The following is a 27887-nucleotide window of genomic DNA, read 5'->3' on the forward strand; positions in this document are numbered from 1 at the left end:
TTTAACAGTGCAAATTGAGACAAATGGGTATGATTTAGTGGCGCTTACTGAGACATAGTTGCAGGGAAATCAGGTTTGGAATGTTCAAGGGTACTCATTATTTCAGAAGGATAGGCAGGAAGGAGAAGAAGGTGGTGTAGTTTTGCTAGTTAAGTAAGAGATCAGTGCTGTAGTGAGAACTGGAATGTGCATTGAAGTCCAAGACGTAGAATCAGTCTGGGTAGAAATAAGAAATCGCAAGGGAAAGAAGTCTCTGGTCGGAGTAATCTATAGGTCCCCAAACAGTAGTTCCACAGTGGGACACAGTATAAACCAAGAAACACTGAGGACTTGTAAGAAAGACAGGATTATAATCATGGGTGATTTTAACATGCAAATTGACTGCAATAATCAAAATGGCAAGGCTAGCCTCAAGGGAGAGTTCATTAAATGTATTAGAGATTTTCTTTTGGAGTAATATGTTGTTGAACCAACCAGGGAGCAGACTCTTCTAGATTTGGTCTTGTGTAATGAGGTATTAGAACAGTACAGCACAGTACAGGCCCTTTGGCCCACGATGTTGTGCTGAACTAGGTAGGGCTAATAAATGATATGATAGATAGTTAAGGATCCTCTCGGGAAGAGTGATCATAGCATGCTAGAATTTCAAATTCAGTTTGAGGGTGGGAAACTCCCACACTAGCATTCTGGAATTAAACAAAGGAAATTACATTGGCATGAGGACAGATTTGGCCCTAGTGGACTGGGCAGGAAGACTAAAATGTAGGACAGTTGATGAATAGTGGCAGATATTTAAGGAGTTATTCAATTCCTCCCAACTAAAATATATTCCAGAGAGGAGGAAAAGTGGTAAGAGGAGGGAAAGACTTCCATGGTGAAGCAAGGAAGTTAAGGATAAAATAAAGATAAAAACCTAGGCATACTGTATTGCAAAGGCCAGTAACACACTGGAAGGTTGGGAGGCTTTTAAAGATCAACAAAGGGTCACTAAAAAAGTAATAAAAAGAGCAAAGGTAAATTATGAAAGAAAACTAGCACAAAATATAAAAACAGACAGCAAAAGCTTCTATAAGTATATAAAGAGGAAGAAAGTAGCTAAAGTGAATGTTGGTCCCTTGGAAGATGAGGCTAGGGAGCTAATAGTGGGGAACACAGAAATGGCGGAGACACTAAGTCAATATTTTGCCTCAGTTTTCACAGCAGAGGACACAAGTACCATCTCAGTGGTAACTGAAAATGTATAGGGTATCGTGAGGAAGGAACTTAGAACTACTATCATCACTAGAGAAAAGATACTGAGCAAACTATTGGGATTGAAGGCAAGCAAGTCCCAAGGACCTGATGGCCTACATCCTCGGGTCTTAAAGGTGATGGCATTGAAGATAATGGATTCATTCGTTACAATATTCCAAAATTTCTTGGATATGGGAATGGTTCCGGTAGATTGGAAAAATGCTAATATAATGAACACCCTTATTCAAAGAGAGAGGGAGGCAAAATGTAGGAAACTATAGGCCAATTAGTTTAACATCCGTCATTGGGAAATTGTTAGAATCCATTATAAAGGAAGCAATAACAGGACATTTACAAAGTCAAAATTCAATCCATCAGAGTCAGCATGGTTTCATGAGGGTAAATCATGTTTGACTAATTTGCTTGAGTTCTCCAAAGATGTAACAAGCAAGGTGGATAATGGGGATCCTGTAGATGTAGTGTATCTAGATTTCCAGAGGCATTTGATGAGGTGCCACACAACAGGTTAATACACAAGGTTAGTTCACATGGGATTAGGGGTAATTTATTAGCTTGGATGGAGAATTGGCTAACCAACAGAAAGCAGAGGGGCGGGATAAACAGGTTTTTTCCAGGTTGCCATGTATCTAGTGGGGTGGCACAAGGTTTGGTCCTCAGGCCCCAACTATTTACAATCTATATTAGTGACTTGGATACAGGGATAGTAGGTACCAAAGCCAAATTTGCAGATTACATTAAAATAGGTGGGTTAGTAAGTTGCGATAATGGAGTAAGAAATTTACAAATGTGTATGGATAGGTTCAGTGAATGGGGCAAAATTTGGCATAGAATCATAGAAACCCTGCAGTGCAGAAGGAGGCCATTCAGCCCATCAAGTCTGCACCGACAACAATCCCACCCAGGCCTTATCCCCGAAACCCCACATATTAACCCTGCTAACATACACACACCCCCCAGGACATAGAGGGGCAATTTAGCATGGCCAATCAATCTAACCCGCACACCTTTGGACTGTGGGAGGAAACCGGAGCACCCGGAGGAAACCCACGCAGACACGGGGAGAATGTGCAAACTCCACACAGACAGTGACCCAAGCCGGGAATCGAACCCAGGTCCCTGGCACTGTGAGGTAAGCACCGTGCCACCCTATTTTAGCTGTTGCCAGGGGATAGCCTGCAAGTATACTGTATCCAATATTGCAAGTCAAATGCCCCAAAAACGGTCAATGTTAAATTATTGCAAACTAATGGGCACGAACAGGGCAATCGGATTAAAAGCAATTTTAATGGGTTCAATATGAATTGAAAAAACAATCCTTCGCTCTTCTCTCAACCTTCAGTCTCTGAACATGAGAACATTCTTCAAAAAAGCCTCGTAATGTGTGCAACAAAGGCTAAGATAAAAGGGGCAGTGAGTTGAAAACTAATAAAGCTAATGTAAACTTATCCAAGCATAAAAATCAATATCTTGTTTTAAATGAGCTGAGTTTAATTGTGTTCAACAACTATTTAACTAGTGTTAATATCAGTACTGCCTACGTTTTTAAAAAATCAGTGTTAAATTTGTTTTAAATCAGTAATGTACATAATATAACAATGCTGTACTGCACCACATAGCTTTAGAAATGTCAGATCATAATATGCATGCTGAATCAGCTTTACATTAAAATATAAGGACAAACAAACAACAAAATCACACTAATCTCAACGCAAGTTCAGACTCGATGCATGAACTGTCACCAGAATAACATTCACAGGCCAGTTTCCAGTTGCTTTTAATGGTTTTATTTGCATTCAACAGATACGAGTGGTTCTGCTCAGGTCTCCTTTTCCATCATTGGTTATTTGTGCGATTCGATTTGAGTTTCCTATTACAATTAGCACTTATTTTGTAAAATTAAATCGGAAAATAAAATAAACAAATCAGAAAGAACAGTCTGTGCAGTGTTTCAGAGTATCATCATTTGTTTTTGGGTGGAACTGCTACAGTTTATGGGTAAAATAATGCTCACCGGTGTAACACCACATTAGAGATGTAAGCTTTTTTTTTCTAATAGTCCTTCATAACAGCTACTAGCATTTTAATATGGTTGGTGAGCCATCAGCTTTTATCAGTCTTGGCAGATGGCGTTTAACATGGATAAGTGTGAGGTTATCCATTTTGGTAGGAAAATTGCAATCTAAATGTAGAGAAACTTCAAAGTGCCTTGGTGCAGAGGGATCTGGGTGTCCTTGTGCACGAATTGCAGAAAACTAGTCTGCAAGTACAGCAGGTAATAAAAAAGGCAAATGGAACTTTGGCATTTATTACCAAAGGAATAGAATATAAAAGTAGTGAAGTGTCGCTGCTCCTATACAAAGCATGAGTGAGACTACACTGAGAATATTGTGTACAGTTTTGGTCCCCTTGAGGAGGGATGTAGTTGCATTGGAGGTGGTTCAGAAGAAGTTCACCAGATTGATTCCAGACATGAGATCTTACAAAGAGATATTGGGCAGTTTAGGCCTATACTCTCGAGTTTAGAAGAATAAGAGGAGATCTTATTGAGGCGTACAAGATGATGAGGGGGATTGACAAGGTAGGCGGCAGTGGGGGGCGATTCTCCCAAAAAAATTCTAAGTGTCGAATTCACATAAAAACTAGAGTAATTCCCGCTGTTTTTTTCAGGGGAAGTTTCAAAATGAATCTGCAGAGTGCATGAGCGTGAATCAGGCTGAAAATCAGGGGGCGGGGCCTATTCCCGCTGAAGAAGCTGGCAGCATGGCGCTGAGTGGGCCAGCGGGCATGCGCTGATCTGTCAGGGCCGTGATCAGCACGTGCACAGTAGCCCGCACTGCCAGCCTCCCAATTGCTGGCCAACTCGATTGCTGACCAGTACAGTAACCGCCCCCCCCCCCCCCATCGTTTCCCCTCTGACCCCCCCTTGGCCGGATTGCTGGCATTGTGAACATGTCTGAGCAAGCCTTGCCCCCCACGGATGGCCAGCACTGATCGCTGGCCTCCCTCCCTCTGTCACTGCTGAGTGGTAGCGGGAGCACCCCCCCCCCCCAACCCCTATCAATTACCCCCCCCCCCCCCCCCAGCAGCCCTGCCCCTTTAGGCCACACCTTATTAAGCCCCACCCTTGGCACTGACCTATGCCCCCGGGGCATTGCCACTTTGCCCCAGCAGGAAGCCCACAAAACGGCCTCTGTTTGAGTCTCTCGGCCACATCACCCCGTAGATGTGGAGAGGATGTTTCCTCTTGGCGGGCAATCCAGAACAAAAGGCCGTAGTGTTAGGATAAGGGGTGACAGATTTAAAACAGAGATGAGGAGAAATTATTTCTCTCAAAGGGTTGTGAGTCTGCGAAATTCACTACCCCAATGAGTGGTGGATGCCAAGTCATTGAGTAAATTTAAGGAAGAGGTGGACAGATTTTTAATCAGTGAGGGTTCTGGAGAATGGGCTGGAAAGTGGAGTTGAGGCCAAGATGAGATCAGCCATGGTCGTATTGAATTCTGGAGCAGGCGCGAGAGGCTGAATTGCCTACCCCACTCTTAGTTTTTATGATTCTTATGGTGAGCGTTATGCAGAGAGTTGTTGAGATATGGGATGCACTGCCTGCAAGGGTCATTTGAAGCCGATGCAGTTGTAATTTTTAAAAGCGAATTGAATAGATACTAGAAGGCAAAATCATTTGCGGAGTTAATGGAGAAAGAGCAGGGGAATGAGTCTAACTGGATATTCCTGTCAAAGAGCTTGTGCAGACACACACTGGGCCGAACATGGCCTCCTTGATGTGTGCTGTGACTCTATGATTTTCTTGCCCTGTAATTAAAACACTTTCATTTGGAAATGTAAGAGGGCAGAAGGCGTTTCTGTTCAGCTCCTCGAGCAACAACCATACAATACAGCAAATCTAAAGATAGAGTAGGAGGATTTTATTACTGAACAAATTCTGCAGAGGGTGGGCTCAGATAGACATCTGCTGTTAGCTCTGCTACCGTCGAATATAGAAGCAGAGTTTTGCAACACAATAACCCAAACGAGAAGTCCTAACTGAGGTGTGCTGTGTTCTTGTATCAGCAATGGAAGTATTTCCTCGCTGGTTATGTGCTGGTCCATCTCTTTTACAGCCCAATTGTGATTGGCTTGAAGCCGACTGCTGGCATTGTACAATTGGCTCCGATTTACGAGGACTGGGGTTTGCAGACTCCTTCGTTCGGTACTGTGTGTGACATGCATGGTTGAACGAAGCAGGAAAGTGAAGCTGTATCTGACAGATCACTGCCCCACAGCTTGTGCTGCCTCTGTGTACAGTTAATCGGATCTGAACAGTCACTGTATCCCTGCCTCTCTGCTTGGGAAATTCTGCAATTGCATTTGCTGAAGGATTCAGCTGATCTGATGTGAGGGATTTCTTCCCTCCCTCCCCCTCTCTCTCTCTCTCTCTCTCTCTCTCTCACTAGAGACTGTAATTTACAGTCTTTGATAAACTTCCTCAAACATGCAATGTGATCAGGAACCATGGCTCTTTGATGTGTGACAATTGGCAGTGTAAAGCAGTGTGCTCTAGCCTTGTAACTTTGGTCGTGGTGGTGACAGCGATTTGTTCCTCACGAATGTTTGGAGCAGTGGTTTTGACTCCGGCAATCGCCATCAGGAGAGAGTGCAAGTCTGCGGAGCAAGCATGCATCCAGATGGACTGATCAGTGGAAGGGTCAGCATGCCTAGAGGCTTGTGTTTTGTAGCATTGTGTGTGAGAGAACCTGCCGTTCTTCTTTTATTTTCAGTTTGACTCCTAAACTTCTTCTCTTCTTCAGCCTTCAAGATGGTGATGTTGGATTCATCTTGCTCGTAGACAGGAGACAAGACAAATGGTCCTCCGTCAAGGCATCGCTGCTGCGAATCACGGTGAGTGCCTTTGCAACTCGTGTGTCGACCTCCTCCTCCTGAGTAGTGTTGTACCTGTAAGGTAGCGGCTGAATAACAAATAGGTGAATGGAAGCACCTATTCGTTGTCAGCATGAGATGGAGCTCAACGTGCTTTGTTGTCCTTCACCAGGGGAAATCTTTTCGCGAAGGCAGCCCATGGTGCACGTTGAGCTGATCCCAAGAAGCATACCCAATGATGCTGAGACAGAACAGGACAGGATAGATTCACCACTCTGTCCTCTGTCAAAGGAAACATGCCTCCGAGGTTTGGAAACACGCGGACACAAATTCTTCCTGCTGGGAGGGCATCGATTTTACTTTATATTTGTCAAGCAGTGGCTATGACTTAATTCTTTTGAGTGTTAGCGTTTGTCACTAAGCTACCCTTTAATAAAAGGTTTCTTGGTTTTATGTAAATCATGAACAGTCATTATCAGTAACCTGAGGTGTGCATTCTCACTCATTTGAGTCACTGGCTGTGTGTTGCACACGCCGACTAAATCTAGATCCCACTGATGTTTGAAATGTTAAATACCAGGGGTGGGTTGCCAAAACATTTCTCTGTTTCGCAACAAGAATGCAGCAGGAAATTTGCTGAAATAATGTCGTGATATGGCTAGTGTAAAAATACAATACCTGCACAAATTGTTTTATATTTTGCAGGAACAAAGTATTGAACGCAAAGGATTTCTACCTTGCAATCCCAAGGTTCTCATTGGTTGCTACTGAATGTTATTGTGTTGTATAGGAATATCAGGAAAAATTATGATTGAATTCATCTTTCAAAATATAGAAGCCACTCAGTTTAAAATTGTTTTGCTTTTAATGTTAATGACACTGCTCAACTTAAAAAGAAAGTATTTCATGGGATGTGGACATAGCTGGCAAAGGCCAGTATTTGTTGCCTATCCCTAATTGCCTTTGAACTGCATTGCTTGCTAGGCCATTTCTGAGGGCAATTAAGAGTCAACCACATTGCTGTGGGTCTGGAGTCACATAGAGGCCAGACTGGGTAAGGATGGCAGATTTCCTTCCCATTGGTGAACCAGATGGGTTTTATGACAATTGATAGTTTCACCATCGTCATTACTGAGACTCGCTTTATAATTCCAGATTTACTCATTGAATTTAACTTCCACAAGCTGCCAATGATGGGATTTGAACCCCTGGCCCCCAGCGCATTAGTATGGGCCTCTGGATTCCCAGTCCGGTAAAATTGGCTTCAAATTGCTCCAGGACCTGGACCTGCTGACTCCTAACCCGGTGCTATAATTTCCATGATGGCCAGATCGCTGCCTGCCTATTGATATTGAAACAGAAACAGGCCACTCAGCCCCTCTTGCTCATTGTGCCGTCCAACAAGATAATCCCTGATCTTTGTGTTGGTCCCACTTGTGTGTCCTACCTCCTTATCCCTTTCCTTACCTAACAAAAATCTATCACTTGAAATTTTCCATTGACATTCAGCATCTACATCCGTTTGGGGGAGAGAATTTGAGTTCCCTGCGATCTTCTGGGTGATCTGCCTGATCTCACACCAAAGTGGCCTAACATAAGAGTGTCAGGACTAGGGCAACGGTCAACAGTCCCCCACACCTGGGAACATTGGAGATGTTCATGTGGGGGGGGACAGGAGCAAATTCAACAGGTTGCCCTCACACTCTCATACTAGCCAATTATCACCATTAGGATGCACAAGAATGGCAGGATTATGGGCAGGGTGATGGGTAGTTGCAGAGGAGAGAGGGAGAGAAAAACTGACTGTAGGTGAGTTACTCAAGTATTGAGGGGAAGGATTCGGAATCTTTGGGAAATGAAAGTTAGGATAGGGAGAATATGGGATAGATTTTTTTTCAAACTGTTTGCTGAAGTTGTTCGACATATTTGTTACATTAACTGGACACTTCCTAGATGCATGGCTGAGAATGTTCCATCATACCACAGCATCAATCAAATGCAGCTCTGAAAGGGAATCTCAGCCCATCTTCCCACTCCTAATTGGCACATGAAGGGCTCTCTCCAACCTACGAATTTGTCTTTTCTCTTTGAGTATTGACTGACCTACTGTGTGTTTCTAGCATTTTCCATTTTGCTTCAGGTGAATATAAATAATTCTGCAGCTCGGGGGGGGGGGGCCACATGTGGCCCATCCGAGTTCTGAATGTGGCCCACGAGACATTTTGTAGACCGATGGCCACCCGCAGGGTTGCCACATTCCACTGATTTCCGTCCAGTGTTGACTGAAGTGATACCACGTGAAGTAAGGGCAAATGAAGTGTGTGCTGACTGCTCACAACATTGACTGAGAGAGCTGTGCTCTTCCCCCGTGTCCAAAGTGTAAATATTTCTTTTATTTTTACCATTTGAGGTTGATGTCCGTTCTCTTAATATATAGATGATTAAGCATTTTCTATGACTTGTGGCACAGTGGTTAGCACTGCTGCCAGGGACCTGAGTTCACCATTTGTACGTTCTCCCCGTGTCTGCGTGGGTTTCCACCAAGTGCTCCCGTTTCCTCCCACAGTCCAAAGATGTGCAAGTTAGGTAGACTGGCCATGCTAAATTGCCCCTTAGCGTCCCACGATGTATACGTTTGGGGAGATTAATGGGGTAAATGCATGGGGTTTCGGGGATAGAGCATGGGGAGTGGGCTTGGGTAGACTCAATGGGCCGAATGGCCTCCTTCTGCACTGTAGAGATTCTATGATTACCTTCTGCACATCTGTCGCCATTTTCTAATGGGGCTTTTTGGGAAGTGAATTCTTCACTTGAGTGCTATAAATCGTTGGAATTCTCGACCTCAGAGGTTGTGGATGCTCCATTGTTGAATATATTTAAGGCTGGGATGAACAGATTTGTTTTGGCCTCCCAGGAAATTAAAGAATATAGGGATTAGCAGGAAAGTGGAGTTGAAGCCAACATGATGGGCCGAATGGCCTCCTTCTGCACTAACGATTGTATTGAATGGCAATGCAGGCTCGATGGGCCAAATGGCCTCCTCCTCATTTTTTGTGTCTCCTTTCTCATTGTAGGGATCATTCCCAGGAAACCTTCAATTAATTCTCGTCCTTCGACCCTCGGGCATCTTTCAGAGAGCCATCTCTGACATTGTCCTGAGATTTAATCGAGATGATTTTAAACTGAAGGTACCGGTAAGTGAATTTCTCAAATAGCTCGATGTGATCTTTGGGGAAGTTGAGAATTTTTTAAAATCCACCAAAATATCGATCCAAAGTGTTAACCAAGAATTCTGTTTGGACCAGCTTGAAGCTGGTCGATCGTGCATGGTGTTGTACACCCTGGGTGTCTTTGGGTCAGCATGGACAAGATGGGCCAAATGGCTCCCTTCTATGCTGTATCATTTCTATGCTTGTAAGGGAAGTCCAATCCAAGTGCAGTCTTTAGGTGAAGCAGGGTTAGGAGGTAGGAAGGACAACTAGCGTCACTCTGGGAGAATTGGAATAACACTGAGATGAATGAAAAACCGTCAAGCTAAAGGACTGATGAGACAGCAGCAGAAGTATGGACCTGCCCAGATCAATATGGAATCCAGCTTCTGAACAAGCTACTGTGTCATCAAAAGAGAGAAAATCCCATGGGTGTAGAGGCAAAGCATTTTGGTACCAATATTCAGAGGAAAGGGACACATTCAAGATTTCAAAAACTAGTGAGGAATTAAACTCCCACCTTATTCCTTCAAGATATGGGAGAGTCATGGACCAAAGACTGAGAAAAATAGTGCAATTCCGTGAAGGATGCTTCGGAATAATGTCTGAAAGAAGCACCAGCGACATTTTGTTTAGAGACGAATATCGGGAAAGCCAATGCAGCATGAAGATTGTATCCATCGCGCTAGAGGAGACTTGTGACCAGGTGTCTAAGGAGGAACTTTCAACCTCATTACAGTTTTAGTCTAAATGTGGCCAAAAGAGCTGAATGCCAGAGGTGCGGTGAGAGTGACTGGCCTTGACATCAAGGTAGCATTTGACCGAGTGTGACATCAAGGAGCACTAGCAAAACTGGAGTCAATGGGAATTGGAGGGAAAACCCTCCACTGATTGGAATCGTACCTGGCACAAGGAAGATGGGTGTGGTGGTTGGAGGTTAATCATCTCATTTCCAGGACATCACTGCAGAAGTTCCTCAGGGTTGTGGGTGGCACGATAGTACAGTGCTAAGCGCTGCTGCCTCTCAGCGCCAGGGACCCGGGTTCGATACCTGGCTTGAGTCACTGTCTGTATGGAGTCTGCACGTTCTCCCCATGTCTGCATGGGTTTCCTCCGGGTGCTCCGGTTTCTTCCCACAGTCTGAAAGACGTGCTGGTTAGGTGCATTGGCCATGCTAAATTCTCCCTCAGTGTACCTGAACAGGCGCCAGAGTGTGGCGACTAGGGATTTTCACAGTAACTTCATTGCAGTGTTAATGTAAGCCTACTGATGACACTGATAAATACATGGTGTCCTAGACCCAACCATCTTCAGTTTGCTTTATCAGTGACCTTCCTTCCATCATAAGGTCAGAAGTGGAGATGTCCACTGATGCTGATGATTGTACAAAGTCCATTCGTGACTCGTTCGATACTGAAAATGGCAAGTAATATTTGTGACACACAACTGTCAGGCAGGGGCCATCTCCAACAAGAGAGAATCCAAACATCTCCTATTGACATTCAATGACTTTGCCATCCCTGAATCCCCCAGGATGAAGGTTAGTATTAATCAGAAACTGAACTGGACTAGCCGTATAAATACTGTAGCTACAAGAGCAGGTTGAGGCTGGGAATCTTGTGGAGTAACTCACCTCCTGACTCCCCAAACCCTGTCTATAAGTCACATGTGTAATGGAATACTTTCCACTTGCCTGGATGAGTGCAACTCTGGCATGAGTTGGAGTGCAACTCCAACTCAATAAATTTGACATCATCCAGGACAAAGCAGCCCGCTTGATTTGTAATCCATTATCACCTTCAGCATTCAATCCCTCCACCACCAACGTACAGTAGGAGCAGTGTGTACCATTTACAAGATGCACTGCAGGAACTCACCAAGGTCCATCTTCCAAGCAGCATCTTCCAAACCCATGACCACTACCATCTAGAAGGACAAGAGCAGCAGATTCTTGAACACCACCACCTGGAGGTTCCCCTCCAAGTCACTCATTATCCTGACTTGGAAATATCTCGCTGTTCCTTCAGTGTCACTGGATCAAAGTCCTGGAATACCCTCCTGAACCTACACCACATGGATTGCAGCAGATGATGAAGGCAGCTCAGCACCACCCTCTCGAGGGCAATTTAAGGCAATTAAAGACTGGCCTAGCCAGCAAAGCCCACAACCCGTGCAAAGAATATTTTTTAAAATCTGGAGACTTCCTAGAATTTGTGGAGTCTCTGAGAAATATGTCCGAGTACAAGGATTACCAGACATGAGTAGGAAGCAGTGCGGGGGATGATGAAAGTTTTGAAGCCAAAGTTGGATAGTTTCAAGTCCCTGGGGTCAGTAATGGAAGAAGATGGAGGTGTGGAAATGGAAATTAAACAATGGATTTTTAGCTCCATTTTGATTATTGGAAGAAGGGCAGTGGAGACGTATTTAATAGAAAATTACTGCAGAAACTGAAACAAAGATTCTACAAGAGAGTTGTGAGACTGGCCTTGTTATAGAGTGCAAAAACCCAGGTAGAGAGGAACAACCACTGTATACTAATGAGCTGTGGATGTTGAGATGGATATGTGAAATAATGCGAAAGGACAAAATCAGGAACCAGCACATCGGCGGGGGGGGGGGGGGGGGGTGTCAGTGAAGATTATGGAAGCATCGAAGGAAGTGGCTGAGATTGAAAAGGCCTGGTCATCTGTTCAATATTGGCCAGCTCTAATTAGCCTTGAGAGGGCATTTAAGAGTCACATTGATTTGATTTATTATTGTCACATGTGTTAGTATACAGTGAAAAGTATTGTTTCTTGCCACTACTCAAAGCATACCGTACATAAAGAAGGAAAGGAGAGGGTGCAGAATTAGTGTTACAGTCATAACTAGGGTGTAGAGAAAGATCAACTTAATATGAGGCAGAAGTCTGATGGCAGCAGGGAAGAAGCTGTTCTTGAGTCAGTTGGTACATGTCCTCAGACTTTTGTATCTTTTTCCCGACGGAGGAAGGTGGAAGAGAGTATGTCCGGGGTGCATGGGATCCTTGATTATGCTGGCTGCTTTTCTGAGGCAGCAGGAAGTGTAGATGGAGTCAATGGATGGGAGGCTGGTTTGCGTGGTGGACTGGGCTTCGTTCACGACCCTTTGTAGTTTCTTGCGGTCTTGGACAGAGCAGAAGCCATACCAAACTGTCATACAACCAGAAAGAATGCTTTCTATGATGCATCTGTAAAAGTTGGTGAGTCATAGCGGACATGCCAAATTTCCTTAGTCTTCTGAGAAAGTAGAGGCAACTATAGTGTCGACATGGAGGGACCAGGACAGGTTGTTGGTGATCTGGACACCTAAAAACTTAAAGCTCTCAACTATTTCTGATTCGTCCCCGTTGATGTAGACAGGGACATGTCCTCCACTACGCTTCCTGAAGTCGATGACAATCTCCTTCGTTTTGTTGACATTGAGGGAGAGATTATTGTCATCGCATCAGTTCGCTGGATTCTCTCTCTTTCCTGTACTCCATCTCATTGCTCTGGATGTGGAGTCATATTTAGGCCAGACTGGGTAAAGATGGCAGATTTCCTTAAAGAACATTAGTGAACCAGATTTACAACAATTGACAATGGCTTCATGGTCATTATTAGACTTTTAATTGCAGATTTTTGTTCAATTCAAATTTCACCGTCTGCCATGGTGGGATTTGAACTCAGGTCCCCAGAGCTGTACCCGCAGGTCTCTGGATTACAAACCTAGTTAAACACCACTACACCACTGCCTTCCCTTATGTTTGGCCATGTTACATAATGCAAGATGGTATATGATCACTGAGTTAAGATTCAATATTGCAGATAGACACCAATTTAAAATGCATCACAATTCTGTCCGACACAAGACAAGAAGTTTCCAAGGTGAGCATTGAGAGTGCATTGTCACTGAATTCACTATAGTTACTGCAAGCAAAATTAGGAAAGTTAGCGACCGATCATCTCAGCAATTAAATCAGTGTGGGCAGGACAGCAAATGGCTGTACCACCACCTGGTGGCTCTGGGTTGAAAGTGCATGTTAGCTGTGTCTGATAACATTTCAGCGACAGGATTAACCCTAACACAGACCATCTTGTAAATACCAGGTACGACACACATGTGAGCACTTACAAAATGTATCTTCAATAGAGGTGAACTTCAAACACATGAATTTCGAAGGGTTTTGAATTATGTCAGTCTCCCAGCTGTTTTAATATATAATAAACGTGATTGCTAGTCACATAATATATCATTGGACTGTTTGGTCTGACTTATTCATGGATAAAGTCATTGTCTTTGTTATTTATTTGTGGGATTCTGACTAGGCCAGCATTTATTGCCCATCCCCAATTACTCTTGAGAAGGTGGTGCTGAGCTGACCTCCTTGAACTGCTGCAGTGCCTGTTGTAGGTGCACCTCAACCTTGGATATTGTCCAGGTGTTGGACATGGACTGCTTCAGTATCTGAGGAGTTGCGATTAGCGCTGAATATTATGCAGTCATCAGCGAAAATATCCACTTCTAACCTTACGATGGACGGGAGGTCATTAATGAAGCAGCTGAAGATGGTTGGATCTAGGACTAGTGTCCTAGATCCAACCATCCAACCCTGAGGAACTCCTGCAGTGAAGTCCTGGAGCTGAGATGATTGACTACCAACCACCACAACCATCTCCCTTTGTGCCAGGTATCACTCCAACCAACGGAGAGTTTTCTCCTGATTCCCATTGACTCCAGTTTTACTAGAGCTCCTTGATGACATACTCAGTCAAATGCTGTCTTTATATTAAGGGTAGTCACTCTTACCTCGCCTCTGGAGTTCAGCTCTTTTGTCCATGTTTGAACGAAGGCTGTAATGAGGTCAGGAGCTGAGTGATTCAGGCGGAACACAAACTGAGCATCCGTGAGCAGGTTATTGCTGTTTAAGTGTCACTTGACTGTTGATGACACCTTCCATCACTTTACTGATGATCGAGAGTAAATTGATGGGGCGATAATTGACTGGATTTGTTCTGTTTCCTGTGTAGAGGACATACCTGGGCAATTTTCCACGTTGCCGGGTAGATGCCAGTGTTGTAGCTGTACTGGAACAGCTTAGCCAGGGGAGCAGTAAGTTCTGGAGCGCAAGTCTTCAGGAATATTGTCAGGGCCCATAGCATTTGCAATATTAAATGTCTTCAGCTGTTTCTTGATATCATGTGGAATGAATCAAATTGGCTGAAGACTGACATCTGAGATGCTGGGGACATCCTTTCAGCACTTCTGGCTGAAGATTGTTGCCTTTATCTTTTTGCACTGATGTGCTGGGCTCCTCCATCATTGAGGATGGGGATATTTGTGGAGCCTCCTCCTCCAATGAATTGTTTAGTTCATCATCATTCACGGCTGGATGTGGCAGGACTGTAGAATTTAGATCTGATCTGTTGCTTGTTGAATTGCATTAGCTCTGTCTATTACTTGCTGCTTATGCTGTTTGGCATGCAAGTAGTCCTGTGTTGTAGCTTCACCAGGTTGACACCCTATTTTTAGGTATGCTTGGTGTTGCTCCTAGCATGTCCTCCTGCACTCTTCATTGAACCAGGGTCGATCCTCAGGCTTGGTGGTAATGGTAGAGTGAGGAATACGCAGGGCCATGAGGTTACAGATTGTGGTTGAGTAGAATTCTGCTGCTGCTGTTGGCACACACAGTGCCTCTTGGATGTCCAGTCTTCAATTGCTAGATGTGTTCGAAATCTATCCCATTTAGCACGGTGGTAGTGCCACACAACACGATGGAGGGTTCCTCAATGTAAAGTCAGGATTTGGTCTCTACAAGGACTGTGCAGTGGTCACTCTTGCCAATACTGTCATGGACAGATGTATCTGTGGCAGGCAGGTTGGTGAGGATGAGATCAAGTATGTCTTGTTGGTTCCCTTGCCACCTGCCGCAGTCCCAGTCCAGCAGCAATGTCCTTTAGGACTTGGCCAGCTCGGTCTGTGGTGGTATTACTGAGCTATTGAAGTCTCTTCCCTGAGTTGGGCTCACAATGTGGTGCATTTCTACATACAGGAATTGACATATATTAATACGTAGGGCCCAGTTCTTTGCAGACAGAAAGAACATGAACATACATTGCACCTGTTTCATTTGATGTTTGCAGTGTGTTGAAGACTCAGCGTATTTATGAGAACCTTCTCTTGCAGATCATAATGCTGAATTCTGTAACAGAATTACATAGTTACATCGACAAAACACAGCTGACCCAGGAACTTGGAGGTACCCTGGAGTACTCCCACAGTCAGTGGTTATGTCATCGGACTGTAAGTAGCAAACAATATTTTTGTACAGTAACAGACCTCTCATTGTATTACTTACGGCTAATTGGAAGATACAAAGGGCCAGATTTGTCTGGATTGGGGAATCTCATGACATGCTCACATCATCAGACTTGGGGCATATTTAGGTTTTAAAATTTTCTGAGGCGTTGCTCAAACTTGCTGGCGTGTGGATTGATTCCAGTGAGACCAAGACGCCTGGAGCTGTGGGCGAATGGTGGTTTATCTCCTGAAGCAGTGAGATTTAAGATCGAGAAAGAAATCATAGAACCTGAGGAGGGTGAGTTAGAGTGGGCGATTTCAATGTGAAATCAGTACAGAAGGAGAAATGAAGAGGGGGAAAGAAAGGTAAAAGGCAGAAAGGGTTTTTTTTTCAGTTTAAAACTTGGCATTTTCAAAATCTCCTAAAACAATTCGCAACCTGAATGGATGAAAGTCAATGTTTGTAATTGTTCATGTTCTGGGCCAGAGGGCTAATTAGCAGTTAGGAACAATTATCATAGTGTTAAAATCATACTTGCGCTATTAATAGCTAGACTTGCTTTTCTGTGGTGAGTTGATTGAGCCATTAATGTGCAAATGAACAACTTGGTGAAAATCACAGCAAGGTTTAGCGGCAGTGATGCAAAATGGATAGCAACTTGCAGTGATTCATAATTCGGGGGTATTACTTAATTACTACAGGATGCGCGCCAGTTTTTGCTTTAATGCTACACATTATTAAGAAACTTATTTATTTTCTGCAAAATCTGGCTCAATGTTTGATAAGAATTGGAGTTTTACCAACAGAGTACGGCCAAGAGTATATGACAGGAATTAAGTGTGATACTCAGACATACTGTTACATCCTAAATCCTCATCATCTCCCCAATTCATGTTCTCATCTCTCACCTCAACCCCCCTGTAATAACTCCGTGGAAGCGAAAGTCCCGTCACCAAGTCACTTTATTTACACCATATATCTACATAACCAGCTCTCCGGTTGCTCCCTGCTGAATGCAGGCTGGGAGGCTGACACACCTGCTTTAAATAGGGAGCATGAGGCTCCCTGATTTAACATCAATTAGGACTCATCTTTTAAGGTACCAACTAAGACTCATCAGGTAGCTCATACTCTAGCAAGCCAACTTCATTGGCCTGGCTGAAGTCATCACACCCCCCTCACTCAGTTCCCTCGGGGGAAGGAAATCTTTTGTCCTTACCCGGTCTGATGTACATGTGACTCCAGACCCACAGCAATGTGGTTGTTGACTCTTAACTGCCCTAAGTTCAAAGGCAGTCCATGATGGGGAATAAGTGCTCGCAACTTTAAAAAAAAAATAGGATGAGGAAAGAGTCTGCCTCTTTTTCGCATAGGTGTAATCCATAACCTTTTATAGGGGTAGAATCTTGTTGAGGTATCTGGGCTCTTGGTTGCCAGTTGCAGAGCCAGCGAGAGATCCTACTAGACCACAAGCTAATCAGGCAGTGGTAAGGCCAGTGGCAGGCCTTTCTCTAGATTCAAGACCATAGAACCCATACAGTGCAGAAGGAGGCCATTAGGCCCATCAAATCTGCACTGACTGTCAAAGTACATCTTATCCAGGCCCCACCCCCCATGCCCTATCCCTGTAACCCCACGCATTTACCATGGCTAATCCACCTAACCTACACATCTTTGGATACTAAGGGGCAATTCAACATGGCCAATCCACCTAACCTTTGGACTCTGGGAGGAAACCGGAGCACCCAGCGGAAACCCACACAGACACTGAGACAATGTGCAAACTCCACAGTGTTTCTTCAGAAGGAACTCTTCAAAATGCAGCTAATGAAAATACAACAAAACTTACTCCAACTTATAAATCAAAGAAAGGGTTTAATAAGGAAACATCATTACTCCAAACTTGGGGCCTCGCCCTGAGCCAGTCCAAGCTCTCCACAATTCTACATAGTTCCTTATTTATAGTGAATCAGCTGGTCAGCCAATCACCCTGTTATTGGTTCCATGGTTTACTGGGTCAGCTGACCCTTACATCTTGTTCCCATTGATCACATTACATCCAATACAAAGTTGTCACCGGTTACATTCTAACGCACAGATAGTCACCTAAAGTTGGAATTGAACCTGGATCCCTGGCAATGTGAGGCAGCAGTGCTAACCATTGTGCCACAATGCCCGGGTCCCTGGCAATGTGAGGCAGCAGTGCTAACCATTGTGCCACAATGCCCGGGTCCCTGGCAATGTGAGGCAGCAGTGCTAACCATTGTGCCACCGTGCCGACCTTGGGGCAGAGACCTGGCCTACTGAGAGCTGCCAACCAATCAATAGCTGGCAGCTCTTGTGCTTTGTGCCTCTGTGGAGGCTGTGGCTGCTGCCAAAAGGATAGACGCCAGAGTTCCGGGTAAGTAGTGTGGTGGTAGTGGTTGTGGGGGGGGAGAACAGAGGTTTCTTGGTGTGGGGCTCACAGCAAGAGGGCAACAAGGATAGTGAGGTGGCTTTCAGAATGGTCCCTTTTCCAATTTTGATGCCCTTCCCGTTTCCACCCTGATTGAGTCCATGGCAGGAAGGCCCATGAATGCACTTCTCACTGCCAATTGAGGTGCTTAAGTGGACAATTAGTGTCAATTTGTACATTAATTACCCATTAAGCTAACAAACTTGCGGCTCCTACTTAAATACTCTTAGTGACATGATCATTGTTGTTGTAACACCATTCGAGCTCTCTAGCTCAGAACGGGAACAAATTAACTCTTGAATATCATTCCTGCAGGTAGTCAATTCTTCTTGGAGATTGTGAAAATTTAAAATATATGTCTCTTTTAATCCAATTTTTCTTTCTTCTTCTTTGGGTTTGATTTTAACTGTGTGGATGGATGGTCTTTGAACAAGTTAAAATCTCGCTCTTCAATCCTGCACGGAAATGGAAATTAACTCCAGTTTACTCTCTCTCCTTTGCTATTGCTCCACTTTTTTCTCAGATTAAATTTCATAGTTTTAGGAAGAAACACTGTTTGCATTCATGATTCACTGAGGTCCCACGTACCCTGTTGTCCTTGCTGAGCATCTTACTCCCACCTGCCCCCCCGCCCCCCTTCCATAAGCTCATACATTCACCATGGCCAATCCACTGAACTTGCAAGCCTTTGGACTGAGAGAGGAAACCGGAGCACCCAGAGGAAACCCAAGCTGACAAAGGGAAAACAAGCAAACTTCACACAGTCACCCAAGACCACAATTGAACATGGTCCCTGGTACTTTGAGGCAGCAGTGCGAACCACTGTGCCATCATGTGGAATGATGTCAACAGCGCAGCTTCAATCGCTGTACTGACTGGTAGTCCATTGAGGTGTGCCTCCTCCCTCGTCTTGTCCCATGCTTTGTGGAGTGGTGCCCCTCTAACTATAGCGAGAGATGTGAATGATCCTTTGGGAATTATGACTAATTAACTTACATTGGGTACCAAAACTGAAGTACATTGCCAGTGATTGACAAGGTTAGTTATATGAAGAGATTGAAAAGATCTGGGTGACCTTACATGAGGTTTATCACATGACAAATCAACAAAATTGTACCTTTTTCTTCCTATCTTCCTGAAATTCTCACTTTTATTCTAGAATACATACTACAGAAGGTGGCCACTCGATTCATTGTGCCTGTGGCAGTGTTGACTGCACTCGAACAACTATTTATCTTGCAATTGTGGTACCTATTGGCATGCAATTTGACCAAATAAGAAACACTGTCCCTGGATGATATTTCAGCACCCCCACCCCCCCCCCCAACAAACCCTCTCCACTTTCCAATGGTTACGGAGTTTGATTCTACTGCCTGTCAGCCGAGATCAGATAAACTATCTCAACAGATATCATTAATTGAACGTAGAACCTTTTGGCGTCTCTGACACCACGACAGCCAATCCAATGGGAGGAACATTGACAGAAAGCTTATCTAAAGGACATGATCTTTCCCTAACTTTATATTACTTTGTACAGCATTGGAGCAAATTGACAACAGCAGCATTCACAGAGGCATGTCTTCAACTCCACTGACTAGAAATCCTTAAAAAAACAATTAGAACCTCATAGATGTGGGCAAATGTTTTGTGCATTTTGATACTAATGCCACAATTGTGAGAGCTTTTGATAAAGGAATGCATTAAGTCTGAGTCACATTTTCATTGTGGTTTACTCAGCATGTGTATTCAAGCTTATAACATATTATCTATACTTACCGACACACAGACACACACACATATATTTGTGTCTTAACGTATTTAGCCTGATTCATTCTCATACGTATTTACCATGTCCTCTACATTAGGGTATTGAGAGTTTTGCCGTAACTGTAAAGGAAACTGCACAAATGCTCCAGACCTTTGGAACGGAATTGGCTGAAACTGAATTGCCAAATGATGTGACAATTACTCTGGGTCTTTTAACAATGCACACGGAAAAACAAGACAGGATGAAGGTAATGTAGAGCATGTCATGCATATGTAAGGTAAAGGGACTATAACTGCATAATATGCTTTGATGCATATATGCAGTGAAGGGACTGATCTCATAATGTATTGTGGTTACTGTGAAGGAACTGAACAACTACAAGCCACTTGTGATATATACAGACCATACTGGAAAATATTTGTGTGACAAAATAAGATCAAATCTCAAATTTATTGAATCAATCAGACAAGAACTTTATTTAATTCTTCAAAAACCTGAAAACCACAGGAAACAGCAAAAAGATATTTTTTCAATGGCAAATTTACAAAAACTGCATTAGAATGCACATCCTGTATTCATTCAGCTCTTGGTGTCCTCCAGTGACACTGCAAGCATATCATTTTTCTGAAATTCCTTTACACTGATAGAACCCTTTTTCATATTGTAACATGAATTGTATAATCATCCTTTCCTTCTCACCATGTCATGTTGGACATCGCTAGAAAACATTAGCGCTAAAATCAAAATCTGTGAGAACTGAAATCAGCATCAAATCTTCACACTGACTCCGATATCACAGTGAAATCAGCAACAAATCTTCACACTGACTCCCATATCGAAATTAAATCATCAAATCTTCACACTAACTCCAACACCTGGAGTGAAATCAACAATAAATCTTCACATTAATTCTGATATCTGTGTGAAATTAACAAATCTTCACATTGACTTTGATATCAGAGTGAAATTAACAACATTGTTTTCTCAGTTAAAAAATTCTAGAATCCTGTAACCTAGACTGGAGTTCTGATTTTGCCCATCAGTTTTTCATTGTTTTACTCTCTCTCTCTCTCTCTCTCCTCCAAAAGGGTGATATAAATAATGCACGAAGCTATGGCTCCTCACTCCTCGATAGTATTCTGGAACCAGTTATCATCAATCCAGATCATAAATTGAACACAGATGAATTGGATAATCGGACTACTGTAGAGAGGTGAGCTATGGGGTACACATACTGCATTTTGAGACCAGATCATTAAATTATAGAATATTGGTTGAGCTTGCTCCTTCCACTGTAGAAAACCATGTCGGAGAGTGATGGTCCCAAGCTCACCGCAGAGGCCAGGCCAGTGCTTCTAGATGCTGACCTCTTTTGGGGATGTTACACTTCAGTGCTGTTAGAGGTTCTGTTGTAGTATACCAAAGGATGTCTCAACTTTAATACTGCATGTTTTATAAAGCATGTAATGTACGTAGTCCTTATTGAACTGATCTGTTACAAAGTGACTCAAAAATCAGAGCTGATTATTTCCTGATCCTGAAACACACATTCCTGGAATCAAACAGTAGATTAGTCAGCATATGGAAAGAGAAAAAACACAGGCAAATGTTTAGGGCAGTGACCTCCATAAAAATTGAGTTTGATCAAGACTCCAATCCAAGGATGAATTGGCCTGTTCTCCCCATAGATACTGTGTGCTTCCAGGCTTTTCTCTTTTTGTTTCATAGTTCTGATATTTGCAGCTTTTCATTTGTACTATATTTCTAATATTACCCTGAACTGAAATAGGTAATGTGTTAATAAGATCCAAGCTGGTTAGTGAAGCCTAAACCAGGACACGAGCATTTTTATACGGAGAGAATTTATCAACTTATTCAGTTTCACAGTTCTCCTCCCACACAGCCCAGTGTCCCAGGCATCCCCTATTTGTGTGCTCAGGACAATTGAAACCCATCACCTGTTTCTCTTAACCATAACAACGTAATTGACATTAACAAACCATTACAATATAATTGACAAGACCATGGACCATGTTGGCCTTTATGTTCAACACAAGCTCTTTCCACCAATCTCCATCTTATGTTCTTAATGTTAAAACCCCATGGCTCTGGAAAGGCAATTTCCCACTGTGCCTCTGACAGTGTGACAGTGATTGTGGTTTACGCTGACAGTGAGACTGTGATTAGGAGGATCCCACTCTGGTTGAAAAGGGACAGTGTTTTTAATATCAGTGCAGTGGTGATTGATAATATTCTGGAACCGACCGTTCACACACGTTGTGACAAGTGCTCTTTGGTGGGTTTCAATGACTATCTAGAAAACTGCTACATGATGAATGAGACCCAACTCTATAAATAGTGATGGGTATCTCTGGGGAAGAGGGTAGCATTGTTGTAATGTCGCTGGTAGTAATCTAGAGACTCAGGCAGCTTATGCTCTTGGGACATGGGTTCGAATCCCACCATGGCAGCTAGCGGAATTCAAATTCAATTAATAAAGCAAATTGAAATTGAAACTTGTCTTGGTATTGGTGACCATGAAACCATTGTTGATTGTCGTAAAAACCCATCTGCTTCACTGATAATCTGTAGGGAAGGAAATCTGCAACTTTGGCCTACATGTGACTCCAGACCCACAGCAATATGACTGACTCTTAACTCCCCTCTGAAACGACCCTACAAGCCACTCATCTCCAGGGCAATTAGGGATGGGCAACAAATGTTGGCCTTGTCAGTAATGCCCACATCCCTTGGAAAAAAAATAGAGAAACAAAAAGCATAGCTTTTCAGCCTTGGACATGCCCACTCATATAGCTCAGCACAGTGGTTAGCACTGTTGCCTCACAGTGTCAGGGACCCAGGTTGAATCCCGGCCTTTGGTGACACTGTGTGGAGTTTGTACGTTCTCCCTGAGTTTCTTCCGGGTGCTCCAGTTTCCTTCCACGGTCCAAAAATGTGCAGGTTGGGTGGATTGGCCATGGTGGATGTGTGGGGTTGCTGGGTGGGGCCTCTTTCGGTGAGGTCGGTGCAGACTCAATGGGCCTCTTTCTGTATTGTAGACCTTCAATGGTTCTATAACGAGGATAACAAATGAAAGTGGGAATGTGACAGAGTTTATTTAATGGCACAACACAACCTGCCCAGTTATACAGAAAGATTTCCAGGTTAGTATTTTGTCACCATCCTCAGCAGATGGTGCCAAGATCTGGCTCTTACCTTTCCCTTCTGTTTGCAGGTTGCTCATTCAATTGAACGAGACTGAAGTGGCCTTTGATGAGTTTTGGAATAAGCACGAGCTGAAGCTCAAACAATGTCTACAGCTTCGATACTTTGAGCAAGATTTCCGAGAGGTGAGTCCTGAGCACATCCCCTCTCACCCAGCCCCCCACCCATTCCCTTTCAGCTGAGAGCAGTGAGTGCTGAGCCCTACCCCATCTCACCCAGCCTCCCACCCATTCCCCTTCACCATGAGAGCGGTGAATGCTGAACCCTACCCCATCTCACCCAGCCTCCCACCCATTCCCCTTCACCATGAGAGTGGTGAGTGCTGAACCCTACCCCATCTCACCCAGCCCTTGTCACATTGTGCGTACAGCAGAATGATCATTCCACATATCAGACAGCATGTCTTCAGTCACGAAACAGCTCATTGAATACAGACTGTTAATGCCCAGAGAAAGTGCTAGCAGCTCTGCACCTCTTCCGATCCATCTTAATGGTTTAACAGTTACAACATAAATTACTACCACAAACAGAATAACAGTGAATGCCTCATCATACCATTCATCAGAATGATGCTGCCAAGCTCAATTCCCACCGCCCTGTGTTCTCCCTGTAGCTCAATTAGTTTCACATATTTAACTCTTAAGGGGACAATTTTCTCTGCACACTTCAGGCTCTGAAGAGACTCCGACATGGCCAAGATTGGGTCATTAACTGCAACCTCTATTTAAACCATCCTGAGTGCAAAGCACCATCTTGGTTCAGGGGTTGAGGTGCATGTGCTTGGAACCCCCAGCCTGAGGATGGTCAATGGTCTGGTGGCAATTATATTGCTATAGAATCCCTACAGTACAGAAGGAGGCCATTTGGCCCATCGTGTCTGCACTGACTCTCCGAAAGAGCATCTTACCCTGGCCAACCCTTCCCCCACCCCTAAATTGCCCCTTAGTATCCAAAGATGCGTAGATCAGGTGTATTGGCCATGGTAAATGCACAGGGTTTTTTTACTTTAAGTATATTATACTCATTGAAGAGACTGGATGGGATCTCGGTGGCTAGTTTTTCACTTATTGACCTCTCCTAACAACGGCCTAGCTAAACAGGAGTAAGCAGATTGCTGCCCCACTTTCACTGTTCACTTACTGTCGATTTGCAGAGGACCTTGGAATTTTTGAGGATTCCTTGTCAAGATTTCATCAACACTTCTTCAACTTTTCTTCTGGAATTTCTCTTGAGGACTTCACTGAAAATAGTAGATACTGTATGTGCTGCTCCACCTCATTGGAGGCACTGGAGTCACTGGGAGAAAGAGATTGCTTAGCCGTTGAGCTCTTGGACTGGAGGAGAACATGGGTCCAAGCCTTGTGTCAGCAGTTGCTGCACACAAGAGGGTCAAGAGGGTTGTTGTAGCTCCTCCACCAGTCCCTCCTGTAAACCAACCCCCGCCTCCCCCCAAACAATCTCCCCACACCCAGTGGGTAAAAGACGTCCCTCTTCCACCAGGGTTTTCAGTGCTGTGACCATTCTAACTCATTTCCCCGAGCCATCCAAAGATCGTGAAGGCTGTGCATCCACACCTTCGGTGGAAGTGAGTGCACGGAGGCTACATACACTGCTCCAAGCAAAATTGCCTCGAATCAGTTCTTGAATGGTCAATCTGCATGAAATCCCTACAGTGCAGAAAGTGGCCATTTGGCTCATCCAGTCTGCACTGACTCTCCAGTGGAGCATCCTATGCATGCCCTCCCCTCAGCCCTATCCCGTAACCCTGCACATTTACCATGGCCAATACACCTGACCGGCACATTTTTGGACACCTAAGGGGCAATTTAGGGGTGGGAGAAGTGGGGGGTTGGCCAGGGTAGGCTGCTCTTATGGAGAGTCAGTACAGACATGATGGGCCAAATGGCCTCCTTCTGTAATCTGGGCAAGACTCGCAGGCTCCAATAGCTCACAGCTTAGACTTGACCCAACTGTGGTACGAAGAGATGCATCTACAAAAGCTTTCAGCAAATCTGGCAAAACATCAAAAGGTGCATATCAGGGTCGAACCTGCACAAGCTGGAATGGACGTTTAGTGTCTGTGATTGGAGATATCTAATATCAAACTACAATCAACGTCCCAACTTTTGTTGGATTTGGAGAATGTGTAACATTTAAATGCATCTCTTTTATTTCTTTGCTTTTTTTAGGTCAGGACAGCTTTGGATGTTGTAACTGAGCGGCACAATACCTTCACAGACATGGGAAACAGCTCCGCCCATGTGGGCCACATTGTCAAGGAACTTTGTAACCTGGAAGAAAAGTGTCAGGTAATTTGTGTAATACACTCAAAATCCTGTTAAAATATAATTTAGAGGTTGTTGTGTTTCGGGCCACTTTAACTAATTTGCCACAGGACGGATTTGCATTTAAGCTTGTGGGATGTGTTTTACTAAAATGACTGGGGTTACTCATGGCAAAACAGTTTGTGCTCAGTTTAAGTTCTCCCTTTGGAAATGCATGCTGGTATTGGGGCGGGCGGCACTGTGGCACAGTGGTTAGCACTGATGCCTCACAGTACCAGAGATTCGGGTTCAATTCCGGCCTTGGGTGACTGCGTGGACTTTGCATGTTCTCCGTGTCTCTGTGGGCTTCCTCCAGGTGCTCCGGTTTCCTCCCACATTCCAAAGATATGCAGATTAGGTGGATTGGCCATGGTAAATGTGCAGGGTTACAGGGATAGGGTGGAGGGGAGGGCCTGGGTGGGATTCTCTTTCAGGGAGTCGGTGCAGACTCGATGGGCTGAATGGCCTCTTTCTGCATTGTAGGAATTTTATGGTTCTACTATTTGATAAGTGAACAAACAAGAGATGAAAGGTGTGTTCCACAATCACCAGCTAGACTAACTCATTCATGATTCCACCACAGTCTTCTATCAGACATTCACATTAAAAGTGGGAAAATATAGGGTTGTCCACTGAGAATCCAATGGGGAAGCCAGATAGGAAGGGAACCAAGTAATTGATAGACAAGTACCAGGCAATGCACATCTCTATCAAAAGTGAATCTAACCACCACCTATTCACATTCAATGGCATTGCCATTGCTAACCACCACTTGTCAAACTGTCAACATCCAGGGGGTTACCGTTGATCAACAACTGAATTGGACCAACCATATAAATACTGTGGCTACAAAAGCAGGTCAGAGAATGGTAATCCTGCACCAATAACTCACTACTTGGCTTCCCAAAGCCTGTCCACCATCTACAAAGATGAGAAGTATTAAGGGCGGCACGGTAGCACAGTGGTTAGCACTGCTGCTTCACAGCTCCAGGGACCCGGGTTCGATTCCCGGCTTGGGTCACTGTCTGTGTGGAGTTTGCACATTCTCCTCGTGTCTGTGTGGGTTTCCTCCGGGTGCTCCGGTTTCCTCCCACAGTCCAAAGATGTGCGGGTTAGGTTGATTGGCCATGCTAAAATTGCCCCTTAGTGTCCTGGGATGCGTGGATTAGCGGGTAAAATATGTAGGGATATGGGGGTAGGGCCTGGGTGGGATTGTGGTCGGTGCAGACTCGATGGGCCAAATGGCCTCTTTCTGTACTGTAGGGTTTCTACGGATTGCCAAATGGGTAACTCTCCAGCATTTTCAGTGATAGGGTTACATATTCTGTGAAAATGGGCCCAGGATTTAATGTGAATTGGGTGAGTTTATGCATCGGGCGGGATGTTACGGCCTCGCTCAACCCGAGACTGGAAAATCCCGCCCGAGGTCAACGGACACTTCCGTTGTCTGCCCCTCGCCTGCTCTGATTCTGTGACGGGCGGGGCTGTAGAATTCCAGCGATCATATCCATTTCTGTCTGGTTTTCATTCAGAAAGGCTCTCGCACTTTTTTAATTGTACAAGCAGTTTGAATATCAAGTAGCGAAAGGAAGATATCAAACCGATTGTCTTTTGGTAAGGTTGTTGTCTGTGTTGTAACAGGAAGTGTTGGAGAGAGCCGAAACCTTGGCTGTTCAAGGAGATCAGCTGATCGAGGACAATCACTATGCTGTGGATTCAATACGCCCCAAATGCACTGATCTGCGAGCTGTTTGTGACAACCTAGTGAACGGAATAAAAACCAAGAAGGAACTGCTTAATCAATCAATGGAACTGCACAAGAGGCTGGAACAGGTAAAAGTCTTGTTGAGTTGCAGGGAAAATTAGAAATGGTGCCCAATGGACTGGTGGGTTTTAAGTGTCTTCTTTCACGATAGAGTGCTTCAGGCAGAACACACCGACTGGGGTTGCTTATAGCAAATTACCTTTCTAAATTTTGTGCTCAACATACTGTTTAGAAATAAAAAGGCCACAAATTAATGACATGTTCCTGACACACCTCAGCATAAAGCACGCTTTGTGGCGATAATCTAAGCAGATACAAATTGATAATCTAATCAATCCAGATGCGTAGATTGATGATCAGCCATGATCATAATGAATGGTGGGTGGGGCAGGCTCAAAGGGCCGAATGGTCTATGTAATGACTTCAATCAGGCCATTGAGGTTGGCCTATTGAAGTATGAACTCCCTGATTAAGGATCCAATTGATGGGCCAATCAGGGAGTCTTTGCCTTGTACTTAACGGGGAGTGTCAGTTCCTCTGACACCCCCAGAGATGGACTGCCGATTATTAGCACTCTGTGTACTGCTGTTAGAATTTGTAAATGAAGAGACTTCTGCCTTCGAAGACTTATTACAGTCTACTCCTCCTATTTTCTATGTTTCTATGAGCCTTTAACTCAGCGGTTGAAAGGGCAGGACGCAGTATGGAAAA

The 27887-nt window shown here is 44.2% G+C and overlaps 1 protein-coding gene across 6 annotated transcripts in view; it reads left to right on the forward strand.

Moving 5' to 3' along the window:
- The window catches only part of mcf2la (mcf.2 cell line derived transforming sequence-like a), a 170556-nt gene that overhangs the window by 59001 nt on the left and 83668 nt on the right, over positions 1 to 27887 (forward strand). For 3 of the 6 annotated variants that reach the window (XM_078232301.1, XM_078232300.1, XM_078232302.1), the window contains exons 4-11: positions 6060 to 6150; positions 9204 to 9323; positions 15525 to 15641; positions 19960 to 20109; positions 20951 to 21075; positions 23098 to 23212; positions 25277 to 25396; positions 27053 to 27244. In XM_078232301.1, coding sequence (XP_078088427.1) covers positions 6060 to 6150; positions 9204 to 9323; positions 15525 to 15641; positions 19960 to 20109; positions 20951 to 21075; positions 23098 to 23212; positions 25277 to 25396; positions 27053 to 27244 — 1030 coding nt within the window. Of the gene's footprint in view, positions 1 to 5249; positions 5301 to 5640; positions 5957 to 6059; positions 6151 to 9203; positions 9324 to 15524; positions 15642 to 19959; positions 20110 to 20950; positions 21076 to 23097; positions 23213 to 25276; positions 25397 to 27052; positions 27245 to 27887 lie in introns of those variants that run through there. The other 3 variants (XM_078232304.1, XM_078232305.1, XM_078232303.1) reach the window with 3 other exon arrangements.

This window comes from Mustelus asterias, chromosome 17, assembly GCF_964213995.1.
Source record: "Mustelus asterias chromosome 17, sMusAst1.hap1.1, whole genome shotgun sequence".
Lineage (NCBI taxonomy): Eukaryota > Metazoa > Chordata > Chondrichthyes > Carcharhiniformes > Triakidae > Mustelus > Mustelus asterias.